We start from the raw sequence: 16,499 nt of genomic DNA, 5'->3' as shown, positions 1-16,499 counted from the left end.
GGAGATTAGATGGTGATGCTATACGCTGCGCTTGATCAGCACTCTTCTATCGGGAAATAGCGAGAAAATGATCAGAAATATCACTAACCAGCACGAAATTATCAAAAACATCTAGTGACGAAAAAATATTATCGATAAGAGACGCTTGTGTCTCTGTAACTCGGGTTGGTATACAAACTGAAGGTAGAGTTCCCGAAGAGAGCATCATTAGTTGAAGCAGAATTTTGATCCAGCAAGTTGAGGTCAAAATCGCCCATAAGGATTAGTTCACAGGGATGTTTTTGGACTGAGTTTAAAACTTCTTCCAGAATTTTCAAAAACAAAGGAATAGTTCCACTGGGGGACCTATAAACCAAACCCACAACTAAATACTTACGCATTGATTTAACCTCAATAAACAGGGATTCAAAGATTTCTTCGTCATTTCTGCTCAAATCATTTCGGACATTATATGCAAGACGATCAGCAATATAAAGCATAAGGCTACCTCTCGCCATCTGTTTCCTATTCAACATCTCCATCCTATATCCTGGAATATCTAGAAGGATATCCTTTTTAGAATCCAGGAAAGTTTGACATAATCCTATAACACCAGGAGTTCCATCACTAACGATCCGTTTCAGCTCATCAAATGACGAGCAGAGTCCCTGAATGTTCAGATGAAACACAGAGAAAATATCATCTCGTTTAGAGGAGGCAGAACCATTTAATTGCGAAACATACTTGCTTTTAAAAGCCGAATTAGAATCATTATTCATCTGATTTCTATTTCCAATTGAATTATTAATAATATATTCAATATTTAAAGGATTGTTTTGTAAATCAAGTAAACGATCCCCCAAAGAGTTGATACCAGCCTGGTACTCATGGTGGATGGCAGTTCCGCCCCACGACCAATCCCACCAGAACACAGGTATAAGAAAAAAATATAAGGAAAGAAGGGTAAAAAATAACATAATCAAGGGATGGATAAATAATGATAATAAAATCAAGGTAAGAATAAATAAGAAAAAACAGGGAAAGAGAAGAAAAAAGAAACAAGGAAAAACTAAGAACTCCTTCCCCATGCCTCTCCCATTGAAAAGTAAAAGCACTAAAACTCACAGTAAATGGGTTTGTTCTAATACTATACTGTTGGTGCAAAAAAAAACAAATAGCAATACAATAAAAAGACACAATATTTGTTGTAGCAGAAGATACCATTATATAAGTCACTATTACTATTTTTACAGCATCGGACCAAACTAACTCAACAAATAATTCAAGCAATACTTTTTTCTTATCAAAACACAAAAAGTGTTTCCACAAAATCACTAAAAAAAAATAGAAAAAAAAAATATATTCAGTCATGTAATCCAGTCCATAGAATTGCCCCGGCCATTTCCTTGCCTTCACTGTCGTTGCGTTTGAATAAGGCTACTAATATCTGGTGGGATTTCATCAAACAAAAACATTTCCACTGGCCCTTCCTTGAGACGACGAATACACAGAGATGGTGGTATGGATCTAGCAATCCAAGTTTCAAAACCTGTTTTTTCACGAATACTGGTTCGGATAGCTAGAAGTTTTTTTCGAACTTCTCGAACAGACGGGGGAGAATCATCGGATAGAAAAGCATTCTGATTGACCATGATAGTTTTTCCACGAAGATTTCGAGTCTGTTTTAGAACTGCCACTTTCAGCTCCCTGTTCTCCATGATAACCTTTATCAGCTTTTTTTCAGGCTTAACATCAGCTATTGTGTATTTGGGTGCCTCATGGATTCCAAGGCATGACGAAATTATACCATCGAAAATCGCCTTAGCGTTTACAGTATCAATCGCTGTCATGTTCCATACTAGAATATTTTTATCAGTTTCTTTACTTTCCAGCTTCATCATTGTATGCATTAGGCTAGATAACTGCGATTTCAGTAAAGAATTTTCATCTACCAGCACAGAAATGTGGTTCTTCAAATCGTTGGTTTCAAACAGTTCGTGGTAACGAACTGTAGTAAGGAGCGACCCGGCTCAATAGTAACCGAAACTCTAAAAAATGGAATTTTTATACCAATAGTTACATCAAAAGAATCGCATTTTAATGCTGATTTTAAATATGTAAGTTTCATTAAGATCAGTTACGAGCCTGAGAAAATTTGCCTCATTTTAGAAAATAGGGAGAAACAACCGCTAAAAGTCATTAATCTTAAAAATCATATCATCAGATTCGGCGTATCAGAGAACCTTATTGTAGAAGTTTCAAGCTCATATCTACAAAAATGTGGAATTTCGCATTTTTTGCCAGAAGACAGATCACGGATGCGTGTTTATTTGTTTTTTTGTTTGCTTTTTTTCCAGGGGTGATCCTATCGACTCAGTGGTCCTAGAATGTCGCAAAAGGGCTCATTATAACGTAAATTAAAAGTTCTAGTGCCCTTTTCAAGTGACCAAAAAAATTAGAGGGCCCCTAGGCCCCCTCCCACGCTCATTTTTTCCCCAAAGTCACCGGATCAAAATTCTGAGATAGCCATTTTATTCACCATAGTCAAAACACCTAACAACTATGTCTTTAGGGACGACTTACTCCCCCGCAGTCCCCGTGGGAGGGACTGCAAGTTACAAACTTTGACCTGTGTTTACATATAGTAATGGTTACTGGGAAGTGCACAGACGTTTTCAGGGGGATTTTTTTGGTTTTGGGGGGAGAGTTGAGGGGGGTTACGTGGGAGGATATTTCCATGGAGAAACTCCTCATGGGGGAAGAGAATTTCAATGAAGGGGGCGAAGGATTTTCTAACATTATTTCAAAAACCAATGAAAGAACAAATATGAAAAGTTTTTCTACTGAAAGTAAGGAGCAGCATTAAAACTTAAAACGAACAAAAATTATTATGCATATGAAGGATTTACCTCCTCGTTATACCTCGCTCTATACGCTAAAGTATTTTTAGTAATTTCAACTATTTATTCTACGGCCTTTGTGATTCAGAGGTCATTCTTAAGGAATCGGGACAAAATTTAAGCTTTAGTGTAAAGAGTGAGGTATAGACGAGGGTTGAACCCCTTCATGTACGCAATAAATACAAATATAGAAGTTAGTTACGTAAGTTAATTCGTAAGTTACGTATATTTTTTACCAATGAAAACGTTTGTAAAAAATTAAAGGTTCTAGCTGCTTTTTTAAGTAATCAAAACTTGGAGGGCAACTAGGCCTCCTCCTTCGCTCATTTTTTCTCAAAATCTTCCAATTAATTGCAATTAATTTAATATGCAAATTTCGTTTTAATTATTTATGTGCAGAGAGCCAAGATTAAAACATGCGTTAATTCAAAAACGTCCAGAAATTAAATAAAAAAAGTTTTTTTTTTAAATGAAAGTAAGGAGCAACATTAAAACTTAAAACGAACAGAAATTACTCCGTATATGAAAGGGGCTTTTCCTCCTCAACGCCCCGCTCTTTACGCTAAAGTTTCTTACTGTTTTAAAAATAGATTTAAGAGAAAGAGTCAAACTTTAGCGTAAAGAGTGGGGCGTTGAGGAGGAAAAGCCCCTTTCATATACGGAGTAATTTCTGTTCGTTTTAAGTTTTAATGTTGCTCCTTACTTTCATTTAAAAATACGTGTTTTTTTTATTTAATATATCTCAAGGCTGATAATTTAGGCTTAATACCTTCCACCTCCAATTTCGATTCCAAATTAACAGTCTGTAAAACTAGACTCAAAAGTATCAGCTAGTGATATCAATGAGATTCCTTCCTTAGGACTGGATGTGAGAAAAAACCCGTCAGATTTTTCCTTCTTCCTCTTTCCTCCCACTATACAAAATAGTTATTGAACTCCAAGAAAAAATAGACTGTAGAAATATACTACCACATAAAACTCCTTTAATTACTCACTTTGCGTAATATTGGTATCTGAATCTATCAAAAAAATTTCGATAGCAAATTAACCTTGCCGAACACAAAATGAACGGTCCGACGCAAAGTAGGAGTATTTACCTCGAATGCATTCTTGTTTTATCACAACTTTGTGAGAGTAAATCCGGTTTAAGATGTTCACTGAATGAATGCTATATGTGAACTGGAATGGTTGACAGACAAGGTGTAATGGTGTAATATGTATGTATTGGGACCATTTGTGCTATTTCATCGACAACATGAACGATGACGCAATACCAAATGCTTGACAAAGCAGATGTAATGGTGTAATATGAATGTACTGGGACCCTTTGTGCTATTTCATCGACAGCATGGACGATTTCGCAATATCAGATGGTTGACAGACCAGATTCAATGGAGGGATATGTCTGTCTTGGGACCGATTGTGCTATTTCATCGACAATATGAATGATTTTGCAATACCAGATGCACAACAGACCAGACGCGAGGGATTGGTAACACCAATTCGCTCTAGTATACCTCCTATGGCTGCGGCCGGTGTATTGTCGGATATGAGGGATTTAAGAAGGTTCTTGCACCGGGGATCGATGGGATAGTGCCCTCATATTATCTGTGTAGGCATTATTACTAGTACTAAAAAACCTATCAAACAGTTCGTGGTAACAAACTGTAGAAGGAAGCGACACGGCTCAATAGTAAACGAAACTCTAAAAAACGGAATTTTGATGCTAAAATATACATCAAAAGAATCAGATTTTTATGCTGATTTTAAATTTATAAGTTTCATCAAATTTAGTCTTTTTCATCAAAAGTTTAGAGCCTGAAAATATTTGCCTTATTTTAGAAAATAGGGGAAAACACCCCCTAAAAGTCACAGAATCTTAACGAAAATCACACTATCGCATTCGGCCTATCAGAGAACCTTATAGCAAAATTTTCAAGCTCCTATCTACAAAAATGTGGAATTTCGTATTTTTTGCCAGAAGACAAACCACGGGTGCGTGTTTATTTTTATTTTTATTTTTTATTTTTTTTTTATTATTTTTTTTTCCCAGGGGTCATCGTATCGATCAAGTGGTCCTAGAATGTCGTAAGAGGACTCATTCTAACGGAAATGAAAAGTTCTAGTGCCCTTTTTAGGTGACCAAAAAATTGGAGGACACCTAGGCCCCCTCCCACGCTCATTTTTCCTTCAAAGTCAACAGATCAAAATTTTGAGATAGCCATTTTGTTCTGCATAGCCGAAAACCATAATAACTATGTCTTTGGGAATGACTTACTCCCCCACAGTCCCTGGGGGAGGGGCTGCAAGTTACAAACTTCGACCGGTGTTTACATACTATGTAAACACTAATAACATAATAATGGTTATTGGGAAGTGTACAGTCGTTTTCAGAGGATTTTTTTGGTTTTGGGGGTGGGGCTGAGGGGAGGGGGCTATGTGGAAAGGATCTTTCCTTGGAGAAATATGTCATGGGGGAACAGAAATTCAATGAAAAGGGCGCATGATTTTCTAAAATTACTATAAAAAAAAAACAATGAAAAAATAAACATGGAAAAGGTCTTTCAATTGAAAGTAAATAGTAGCATTGAAACTTAAAACGAACAGAGACTATTACGCATATGAGGGGTTCTAAAAATACTTTAGCATAAAGAACGAGGTATTTAGGAGGAGATAAATACCTCGCTCTTTATGCTATAGTATTCTTAGTAATTTCAACTATTTATTCTACGGCCTTTCTGATTCAGGGGTCATTCTTAAGGAATTGGGACAAAACTTACGATTTAGTGTAAAGAACGAGGTATTAACGAGGGTACAAACCCCCTCATGTTCATAATAAAAATTAAAGAACATTAAAGTTTGTTACGTAAGTTAATTCTTAAGTTACGTATATTTTTTACTAATAAAAAAATTCGTTAAAAATTGAAATTTATAGTTTCCTTTTTATGTAACCAAAAAATTGCATTGCAACTAGGTCTCCTTCCCCATCCCTTATTTCTCAAAATGGTTTGATCAAAACTAAGAGAAAGCCATTGAACCAAAAAAGGAATAGATATGCAAATTTCATTTTAATAATTTATGTGTGGAGAGCCAAAATCAAACATGCATTAATTCAAAAACGTTCAGAAATTACATAAAAAACTAGTTTGTTTAACTGAAAGTAAGGAGCGACATTAAAACTTAAAACGAACAGAAATTACTCTGGATATGAAATGAATTGTCCCCTCCGCAATCCCTCGCTCTTTACGCTAAAGTTTGACTCTTTGCCACAATACTGCTTTTTAAAACAATTAAAAGCTTTAGCGTAAAGAGCAAGGTATTGCGGAGGGGACAACCCATTTCATATACGGAGTAATTTCTGTTCGTTTTAAGTTTTAATGTCGCTCCTTACTTTCAGTTAAAAAAAACTAGTTTTTTTTTTATGTAATCAAGTGAAGAAAAGATATTGAGGCAGCCACTCTCATATACTCAATAATTACTTTTCGTTTTAAGTTTTAATGCTACTTTTTAATTTCAGTAGAAAAAAAATGTGTTTTTTCGTTTAATTCCGATAGAAATCAAGGGACTTGCGTGACTGAAGGCTCGAAAATAGTATTTTTAGCCCACGTTTTCCAACTCTCCAAGAGCCTCCATTTAGATTTACAAGAATGGGTTTTATTTAATTTTATTTTTATTTTTTTTAGGGGGGAGAGTTTAAAAACTAATCTCTAATATTCATTCGCCCTTTGGTCGAAATGGTGCATTTGCCATATCTTGAGAGAGGTGTAGGGAATTAAGTTGAATCTCCTAATGCATGCGGAGGCAGATGGTTGATTAATATTTTTCTCCGTATCCCTTCAGCCATAGCATTATAGTTAGACTATTTTTATAAGTTGCTTCATATTTTTTCTAACGCATAAATAATAGGGTAATTGATGTGTATTTCTTTTTAAAAAAGCGCAAATTTCAAGTTCAAATGTTTTAAGAGACGATTTGTAAGTATAATAATTACAATTACCTATTAGATACATTTGTTGCACTAATCTTGGCTATTTAATAGCTAATTTATTCACTTTGATTTTTTTTTGTTTACATATTACATGGGAAAATTTACCTGAGATGTGTCTAAGCTTCTGAGATCATTGGAACTGGTCACTACCACTGCTTCCGCAACGACAGGCTCTCCTGATGGTGTGGCAACACTGCCTCCAAAAGCAAGTACTGACATGCGTTTGTGAACAGGCTGAATCAAAAAAACTTCTTCTTCACCACTAAATATCAATTAAATGTACACAAACTTGAAGTTAAGCACTTATGAAAAAATGAATGAAGTTTGCTTTGACATTCACTAAATTCAACAGGCTTGCTATAAATTTAAAGCAGAGTTATGGTAGTACAATCGGAAAAAGAAAAAAAATCCGACCGAAAATGTTTTGAAATTCGTTCCCCTGGACATTTAACTTTTATCAACGATTTCTACATGTTGGTCTTAAAATAGAAACTTAGTAGCACAGACAACTACTATTTTTTCTAATTGTTTGCAATCAAAAATTTCAGTGAACAGCTTTTATTTTGCATTCAGCATTCATATGCTATGTCAGAATTATGTAGTTGTCGTTTAAAAGAAATCGGTATGTTCTGAATCTATAGATTTTAATGATAATAGATGAGTTTGTGAAATATCTTGTGTTGTCTAATAGTAAACGATTCACACACGGAGGGAGGGAGAAACTCCCCCAGAATATTTTCAGTGACTCAAACAAAGTTAGAAAGAGAGATGCACGAAAGCCAGCCTATTGGCTCACTATTTAAATTCAATAGATGGCGAGGTTAAAAATAATGGGTTATAAAATTAAAAATTATAAAATATAAAATCAAATTAATGGGATAAGGTAAATGAAAGAAGACAAAAACACGGACAAACACCCATAACTATTACACCTATTTCGTACATAAACAAGTTATTGCAGAGTATCCCAAAGTGTAAGCCCTGACCCATTATCAGGTCGTGTCAAAATTTTTGTCTGTCATAACATTTTTAATCTAAATAATATGTCCTCTATCAAGCAGCTAATTTTTGTATCAAAATATGCAAAAAAATGTGAAATAATAACACCTATATCCTTTCACATTGTCATTCACGAAGGCTTCAAAAGGAAACGTTTTAATATCTTTAAGTTTAAGCAAAAACAAAAAATAAATAAAAAATTATCGCATGCCGACAATAGCCACGTGGAACAGATTTCCTGGTTGTATGTTTACATCCGGCTGTGTAATGCGTTGTTGGGGGGCAAATCATCCGCCGCTTCTCTTATTTTGCTCCTAGATTTCTAGAGGTACCCATATATAGCTCGGTTGACTCTGTTTGGCTCTAAGAGTCACACCACTGACCCCCTGGTTCCAAACCAAATAATCAGCGACATAAGGGCTTAAATCTCTTCCCCTACGGACACAAGAATACAATTCCAGCATGCCACGTACTTGACTAAGGTTCGCGAATTTGAGCTAAAAGACAAAGTTTTATTATTTACAAATGAACTCCCATTATAAAAAAAGGAAGTTTTTCCTTTAAGGATAAATTTTATGGTTTTGAGTGATTGACAAAGGTATCTATTTTCTCTATATATTTACTACATTCGATGAATAGAATTTATTTCTATTCGTCGAATGGAAGACTTTAAATATTTGCAAAGTATCAGAAAAAGACCCAGTTATAATTAAAGAAAAACTGAAGTTTGTACAAACAACGAATTAAAAAAAATCTTTTGATTCATCACATAATATTTATCAAAATCTAAGTAAATTATTCTGAGGAAGACTTCCATCTAAAAAGATAATTTCAAATTTCGATTCAAAGCTTTTTTCGAAATGAAATGTAGTCCTAAAGATGACTTCTCGAATATTTCTTCCAAATAATATGTGGATTAGTGTGGATTGTTATGAGTTTCGGAAAGTACTTGCTTTCTAAATCTCAGCACTGTGACATTCTACCTGATCAACCTCTACCATCAAGAATGAGAAAGCAAGATAAGTTAGTTCCCGTTAAAGCAAGAACAAACCGATATGGTAATTCGTTCGTCCCGGTTTTCGTCAAAATGTATAATAAGAGTTAATATTTATAGTTTTATTTATATTTACAAGTGTAGCTTGATTTTGTATATGATTGTAAAGAAACACAAATCAGCGACAGCTGTTAAGTTTTTGCTATTAAATTTGTCTACTACTACTACTACTACTACTACATATATATATATATATATATATATATATATATATATATATATATATATATATATATATATATATATATATATATATATATATATATATATATATATATATATTCATTATTCATAAGAGGTATGTGTCATCTTCCTTTCTTTTCTTTTTTTGTATTCTTTTTTCCCGGGTCTATGAAGTTTCGCATTGCCTGATTTGAATTCATTAATGGTGATTATTGCCAACATGTTACTTATCTTAATATAGCGTTTGATTTGTTTTTTTCATAGTTTTTATTCTTTACTTGTTTGCAGGTCACTTTGGAGGATCATTTAATTACGTGTTTGTTTTGCTGTTGTAGATATATTTTGAATGAATGAATTTTAAAATAAATGCCTAATTTTTGTTTCTCCGAATTTGTTCATATCCCAAAAGATCCGTCCCTGAAACAAATGCATACTCATGTAGCCTTCAGCTCTTTCTAGAGCTAACATGATACCATACGAAAACAGTAAAATCAACTACAAAAGTGTATCAATTTCAAATTTGTACACATTAGTTTCAGATATGGGTTAGGCACACATTGAAGCAGGAAAATCTTCCCTCCTCAAAAAGCAAACTCGTATAGAAAACATTGATGCTGACCATATTCATAGAAAGCATTCATTACTTAAGACCTGTATCCTGTAGAAATATGAAATATCACAATTAATTAAATTCGGTCGGATTTAGCAAGCTCTAAGATTTACTATTCAACCCACACAAGCTTCAAAAAATTGCCAAAACCATTCAAACCCTCCTTAGAAAGGTAAGTTTTTAATTGTGCCAATGCTTCTTCCAAAAGAAGCATTTCTTGTTCAATCTTTAAGTTATGATAAAACGGGTTCTGCATTAACTAATCATGAAATAAAAGGTCGTTAAAAATGACTAGCAAGGCGGTCTAATCTATTGTCCTACTCCCCACAAAACTTTGAGCTACTGATGCCCCCTATCCAGTGGCAATTTGTTTCATCTTGTAAAAGCTAATTTCCTTCTTTTTCAAAGTTTCAATTTTTCTATTTCATAATATTTTTTTTGTCCTTTCTTTTTTTATAGTCCTTCTCCCTACACTGAAGTGGAGACCTTTGCCTAAATTTCAGTGGTTTTCTTACAATTTTCACTAGTTTTGCATTTTCTTCCAGTGTTCCTAATTTGTCTTTATTTAGTCTTATCAATAAATTTAAAATAACACTTTCAAACCGCCAAAGCAGTTTTTGAACCAAATAAAGTTAATTAGTGCGCATACTGGATAAATACGATAGGGAAAAGAATCTCGTTTTTGGTCCCCTTGAATTTTTGCCATCCCCTTCCCCTTTGATAAAAAAAAACTTTTATGAAATTTTTTTTGAAAAAATTGCCTCCCCCCTGAATTTTGAAAGGTACAGTTTGATCCCTTACCCACCATTTTCGTTAATTGGCCCCACTGGGTACATTACCTGTAATACTTTCAAGCATCTTTACGACAGGAGTGGGATAAGTCTTTGCAGTTGTGAGGTTCAGTCACGGCTGAAGGCTCTTTTTGGATACCCTGGATGCATTTCAAGGCACAAAAGATTCTAATTCTAAGGTCTATATCAACCAAGAAGAGAAAAACATATCTTTCTTCACAATTACTACCCCCTGTAACCTGTACCCTATACTTTTTTTGAACATTTTTTTATATACTTCCCAACAAATGTGTATTTTGGGGGGGGGGGGAGGCAGAGATGTGGTCAAATCACAAGCCATTGTTATGCCCTTTCTGTCTTAAGGTAACTGAAAACCACCATTTTTTGAAGCCATAGAAAAATGCCTTAAGCCTCAGCTATTTTCAAGTACTTTGGAGATGCTTGATCCGTGGGGCTATTGACTTTGAGGGATTGACTTTGGGGGGATTGGGTGTTAATTCTAGGGATTGGTTATCAATTTTAAGAATTTAGTTTTGAAAGAAAATAAATGAAGAATTCATAAAAAAAATAATGATTAGTGGAAAGAAATGTTATTTTTTGAAATTAAAATTAAATTAAATTGACATTAAAATTAGAACTGACCGTATCCAGTGAGGCACGTTAGGCACAGGCTCTTTCCATGTCTTATCCATGACTGATCCTTCACTCTGATATTTTTTCAATAGGTGATCAATTGAATCTTCAAGAACTTGTGATCCAGTAATCCTCTTCTGGTATGCATCGACAAATTCTGCCAGTCTGTCATAGCAAAGGCCTTTTGAAGCCCCATTAAGTATTTCTTCTGTTATTTGTTCGACGACATGTTTATAGCCCTGTATCTCTTTTACCAAATCTGGGTTACACTCGTGGCAATTTGTATTTATAAGTAGAATTGCCGATATTATTCCTATTAATGTTTTCATCATTAGACGCTTGTAAGGATTCTGAGTCTTTTCAAAGACAATATTCAATTTAGCAACAAACTAACAAAAAAATAACAGCCACCAAAAACGGAATAAGCACGAAATTAATACCAAAAAGTAGGCGAAACTAGAAAAACTAGATCCTCAAACTTTCGTAATTATGTCAGTGAACAAGACATTCCACTCAATTGGGTTTTTCCTAACTTTGTACTAGGCATACCAACAGTTACATGATTTTGTGGAGTAGAGGTATGCGGTTTATGTGAGGCATGAAAATCTTTCAATATACAATAGAAAAAATAAACATTACTGTAAATTTCGGTACCAATCTTGCTGCAAAGGTCAGTTTAATTATCAAAGTACCAATCTTTGGTATTATTTGGAACTATTGATTAAGTTTCTTTTGGATTACTGGATATCTCACCCTCTCTTGTAAAGAAAAATACGCAGACTAATACTAATTTTCCAACCCTTCGTGGCGATGACTTAATAGTAAAGAACCAACCGTGCTAGTAGTAGCCAAGGCTCTAAAAACGTAAGAAGGGACTGCTTTTTCATACTGACCTCAAATATATAAAATTCTTTGGATTTAAAGACATTTATTAAGAACCGTTAGTAAGGCCGTATCCATGATTTTTGCTAAGGGGATTATTTTTTTTTTTTTGGGGGGGGGGGAGCTTACAAAAAATATTCTAAAAACGATTTAGAAAATTGTTTATATGTATTTTCATTGCATTTTTACGAGTCAGACAAACAAATTGGGGGCAGGAGTTTCAAACCCTCTGACTCACCCCCTAGATATGGCTTTGGCCCTTAGCTTAGGAAATTTTCGGCAATAGGCAATAGAAACAACTGCATCAATAAAGGAACTCTTTACTTACAATTTTTGTTACTTGAACTATTTGTTTCAAGATTCTCTCAAATGCAAGGAAGGCTTCCATTCCCTCCTTCAACCCCCTTTTGTACATTACAGACTAATATTTGTACAACAGTGCTCTTTAAAAAATTCTTAGGGGGGAAGGGGTACCCGCAATAACAAAATAAAGGTTCATCACCTCCACGACTTCAGTTCTCCACAAGTTCAGTTCTCTAATGAATGTTTTTTATTGAATATCTTGTTATATGACTGTCTTGTTATAGGGATGTCCATGTTGGATGCCAGCAGTGAGTTAGGGGGGAGAACAATTTCCTCCCCTGGGAAGCAAGAATACATTGAATCATTAATTTAATAGTTATAATGCAAAATGCTCCCATTGAAATCTAACAGAAACAAGGCTTCTGGCAACACCTGACCCTAGCCCTCACAAGATTTGGGCTGATGGTTATAATCTTCCACGTTTCCCTCTTTTGTGCTGATAAGCACGCAAAAGTAAGATTTTATCTTATACAAAAACACTAGTTTTACATTGAGGGGAAATATATTCCAGCAGCACCAATATCAAAGGGTTCAGTATAAAAATGTCCCTTGAATTGTGGAGCGATAAGAATTTAATGTCTATTCATCGCCCTCAAACATCTATTTATGTGTATTTATTTGGACCAATTACAAATTTCTGACACAATAAAAACAATTTTTGAGGCATAAGGCACACTACCTCTCTCCTATCTACCCAGAGATGCACTTCAAAGTGGTGGTAGGGTGAACCTCCCCCACGAACTGCCTACCATCAGTTCAAAGGATACTAACGCATTAGGGTGACCGAAGGCCTGGTGAACCATCGGCTAACCAAATTCCCATGAAATATCATGATCATCCTAGCGGAGAACCTATTGAGAGGTTGGAAGAGTTCAAATACCTAGGGTCATCGATAAATTCTAAAGGTGGGGCTACTAGTTAGATTCAAGGCAGGATTAGCAAAGCTTGGTTCGTCTTTGGCCAGCTCTGCAGATACTTTGGACTAGAAGGGAAATCAATTACGTGAAGAAGCTCAGGATCTATGCAACATTTGTGCGTTCAATTTTGTTATATAGATGTGAGAAATGGCCCCTCAAGGTGGAGGAAGAGTCTCAGCTTTACAGTTTTGACCAAAATGTCTACAGGGCGTAAGCAACATACGCCTGGCGTAAAAAATCAGCAACCTACGACTGATGAAATTATGCGGACAAAAGCGTGACGTTTCCAACATGATTACGAAAAAACGTTTCAAGTGGGTAGGTCACATAATGAGGCACCTGGAATAGACCCTGACCCATCAGGTACTGCTAGGAGCCCCTAATTCCTCATCGAAGAAGAAACCAGAGGGCCAGATGAAATCCGGGCATAACTTGGTCAGAAAGGATGTCAAAGGGTATCAATCTTTGGGTCATTTTTGTCAAATTATGTGAATAGGAGTTTGAAATTGTTATAACAAAGTTCTCTAATGTCCTGACATAATAGTAATAATAGTAATAATAATAATAATAATAATAATAATAATAATAATAATAATAATAATAATAATAATTTATATTTACTCTCTTTTGTTATATGAAAAAAATACATTCAATGAGTATAAAAAGAGAAGCAAATAAAGAAGAAAAAAAATTAAAAAACAAATACAAAAGCAAAAAAAGAAAGAACAAACAGGAAATAGAAAAATGACCAACATATATAACAAAGAAAGAAAAACAAGTAGATAATTTAGTCAATTGGGTGATATAGTTTTCACCAAGATCATACGTCTTTTGGGAGACGTTTCCGCTGTTTTCCGAATTCCCAGGCTAGTAACTTTTGGTGCATAACTTTAACTTGATGAATTTTACATATTCAGGATGACCGTAAAAACATTTCTGTATGTCATTTTTTATTTGTTAGCTTGAATTTTTACGAACTGTTCGTTAGTACGGGCTGTTAGATTAAGGCAATAAGGAATTCGAGAATTTGCGGAAAGGTCAGTACATCTGTGTTATAAAAGGTGCTTTAATCCCTGCGTATTTGTAATGCGTTTTTGCAAGCCAGTCATATGATTTCCTGAAATTGGGTTAACAAAATGTAATTTCTGGGAGAAAAATTTTTCCATCTTTTTAAAAGTTGAATTATTTTTATATAAGATATATTAAGCCAATAAAAAAAGAAGCCGCTAAAGGCGAACTTTCTTTTCGTTTTAAAATTCTAACCTCATTTCCTACTTTCATCTGAAAAAGAAATATTTTTTCTTATTTTATTTAAACGCAAAAATTTATTTTCAGTCAACTAATCTTCGTAGAGCCATCATTGAAACCATCATCGTAGAACCATCAGTAAAATCAAAACTCGAAAAGACAAGAAAATGTTATCAAGCAAATGAAAGGTAATAGGAATTGTGCCTTAAAAGGAAAACAACTCCAACTACGGGACCCTCCACTCAAATTCATTACCATTTTTTTTTAACTGAGAGAATCCAGTATACACTTGCTTAAAAGTAACATTTATTTACGCTCTAAATAAATATTTAACCTTCTTGCAATGAGAAGGTAATAATCCATTAGCAGCTTTTTGTGAAGATTTGTATATATAATTATTTCACCTTCTTGCAATGAGAAGGTGATAATCCATTCGCAGCTTTTTGTGAAGTTGATTTGTATAAATTACTTCAATTATTAACTGAGTTCAAAAAGGAAAGACAGAAAACATAGATTTTCTAAGAATAATCTATTGACTTCACGATAAGGGTGATTATAGTCTCGATAAAAACAAACAAAATGTGTTCATTTCTCAATTTAACTGAAAATATTCTCACAAGTCTAGATTTTTACATGTCCTCTAGTTGTAAGAACAGGCAAAATATATTTTGATTTCTGCATGGAGCATATCCTTGAGACAGAGAGGCAGCTGTGCAGCCGTGTGCAGCCGTGTTGTCGCAGAATGATGAATACTAATACAAGCTTTTTTAATTATTCTAACTGCACTGTTCTTTCATAATTTTCCATCGAGAGTGTTTTGCCAGTATTTGGGCCAATGATGTTGTTTTAATAACAACATGACGAATAACAGCACCTTGTTCTGACGTTCTGTTGTCCCTGTGCTTTCAAAAACTATGGAATATGATCCAACGCTAATAATCTTAACTCAGAACTTTTGAACTTAAGAGATTACGATATTTATAATTAGAAGGAAGAATAGGTTTTTTTTTAGTATATCTATTATTTTTAATGTAAATTTTTGAGGTTCAATTAGTGCTAGCAAGGTTCGCTCTTTGAATGTTTTCTGCTCAGGTAAGTTTTATTTTTGTCGTCCTTTTTTAGAACAGTTGTAATTTATTATCAACAATTTCATTAAAAAGGCGTGTATGCTGAGTTTATCTCATCAATATCTACTACAAAGTGACAACGTATAGACTCAAAGTTATGACGTATAGACTCAAAGACAACGTATAGACTCAAGTATAGATTCAAAGTTGTGCATTTCTAGAGTCCAAAAATGTCAGGCCTTCAAATCCCTTGTCACGAGCCTAATCATTTTGGAATTACTCTCTAAAAATTGTTGAATAGCAATTCTACTTTTTTTGCACTATAGAGTCTATCGGAAAGGTTATACCTTAAAATTTGATAAACGCGTGATTTCTAAACTTTAATACTCTAAGAAGCTCACAGTCAAGCTTGATTCTAAGTTTGAATTTTCGGCTCAACTATTCAGCTTAACTTCTCAACTTTTAGTTTCAGTGAGTTTTGGGATTGAACTTGAAGGTTCTTTATTATTAACAGACACAATTAAATCAATATTAGCTTGAGAACACACACGAGACAAGTGAAGGATGCTTGAGCATAAAAACTTGAAGGGAAGGTTATAAACAACTGAGACGGAGGGGATTTGGAAGCCTCCCTTCCAACCGAAGTGAATATCAGGTACCAGTGCCTCTTAGGGTGCTTTGGGCCTTAGATAAAGAGTCTTGAAACATATTCTTACTAACAATGTAGATGACGTCATCGACTATCTGGGATCTTTGATTCAAAAGAAATCATACATGCGAATTGTGGATGAAAATTATGGCATTGCTAGCCCTTTTCGTGTGTCATGTTATGAATAAATGTGTCTGAACAACGCACATTTGCCAAACTTTATTTCTAAACTTTAT

At 34.4% G+C, this 16,499-nt stretch overlaps 1 protein-coding gene across 1 annotated transcript in view; it reads right to left on the bottom strand.

The window, feature by feature from the left end:
• Positions 1 to 11,551, bottom strand: part of LOC136034369 (carboxypeptidase Q-like) — a 36,238-nt gene extending 24,687 nt beyond the window's left edge. The window contains exons 1-2 of the mRNA XM_065715512.1: positions 11,147 to 11,551; positions 6,973 to 7,129 (exon numbers count right to left, since the gene is read on the bottom strand). Of these exons, the coding sequence (XP_065571584.1) occupies positions 6,973 to 7,129; positions 11,147 to 11,469 (480 nt within the window). The 5' untranslated portion in view covers positions 11,470 to 11,551. The remainder of the gene's footprint in view (positions 1 to 6,972; positions 7,130 to 11,146) is intronic.
• Between the last annotated feature and the right edge of the window lie 4,948 nt (positions 11,552 to 16,499).

The sequence above is a fragment of the Artemia franciscana genome, chromosome 13 (assembly GCF_032884065.1).
Source record: "Artemia franciscana chromosome 13, ASM3288406v1, whole genome shotgun sequence".
Lineage (NCBI taxonomy): Eukaryota > Metazoa > Arthropoda > Branchiopoda > Anostraca > Artemiidae > Artemia > Artemia franciscana.
Note: the sequence above shows the minus strand (reverse complement) of the source record. Positions and strands in the feature narration are given on the sequence as shown.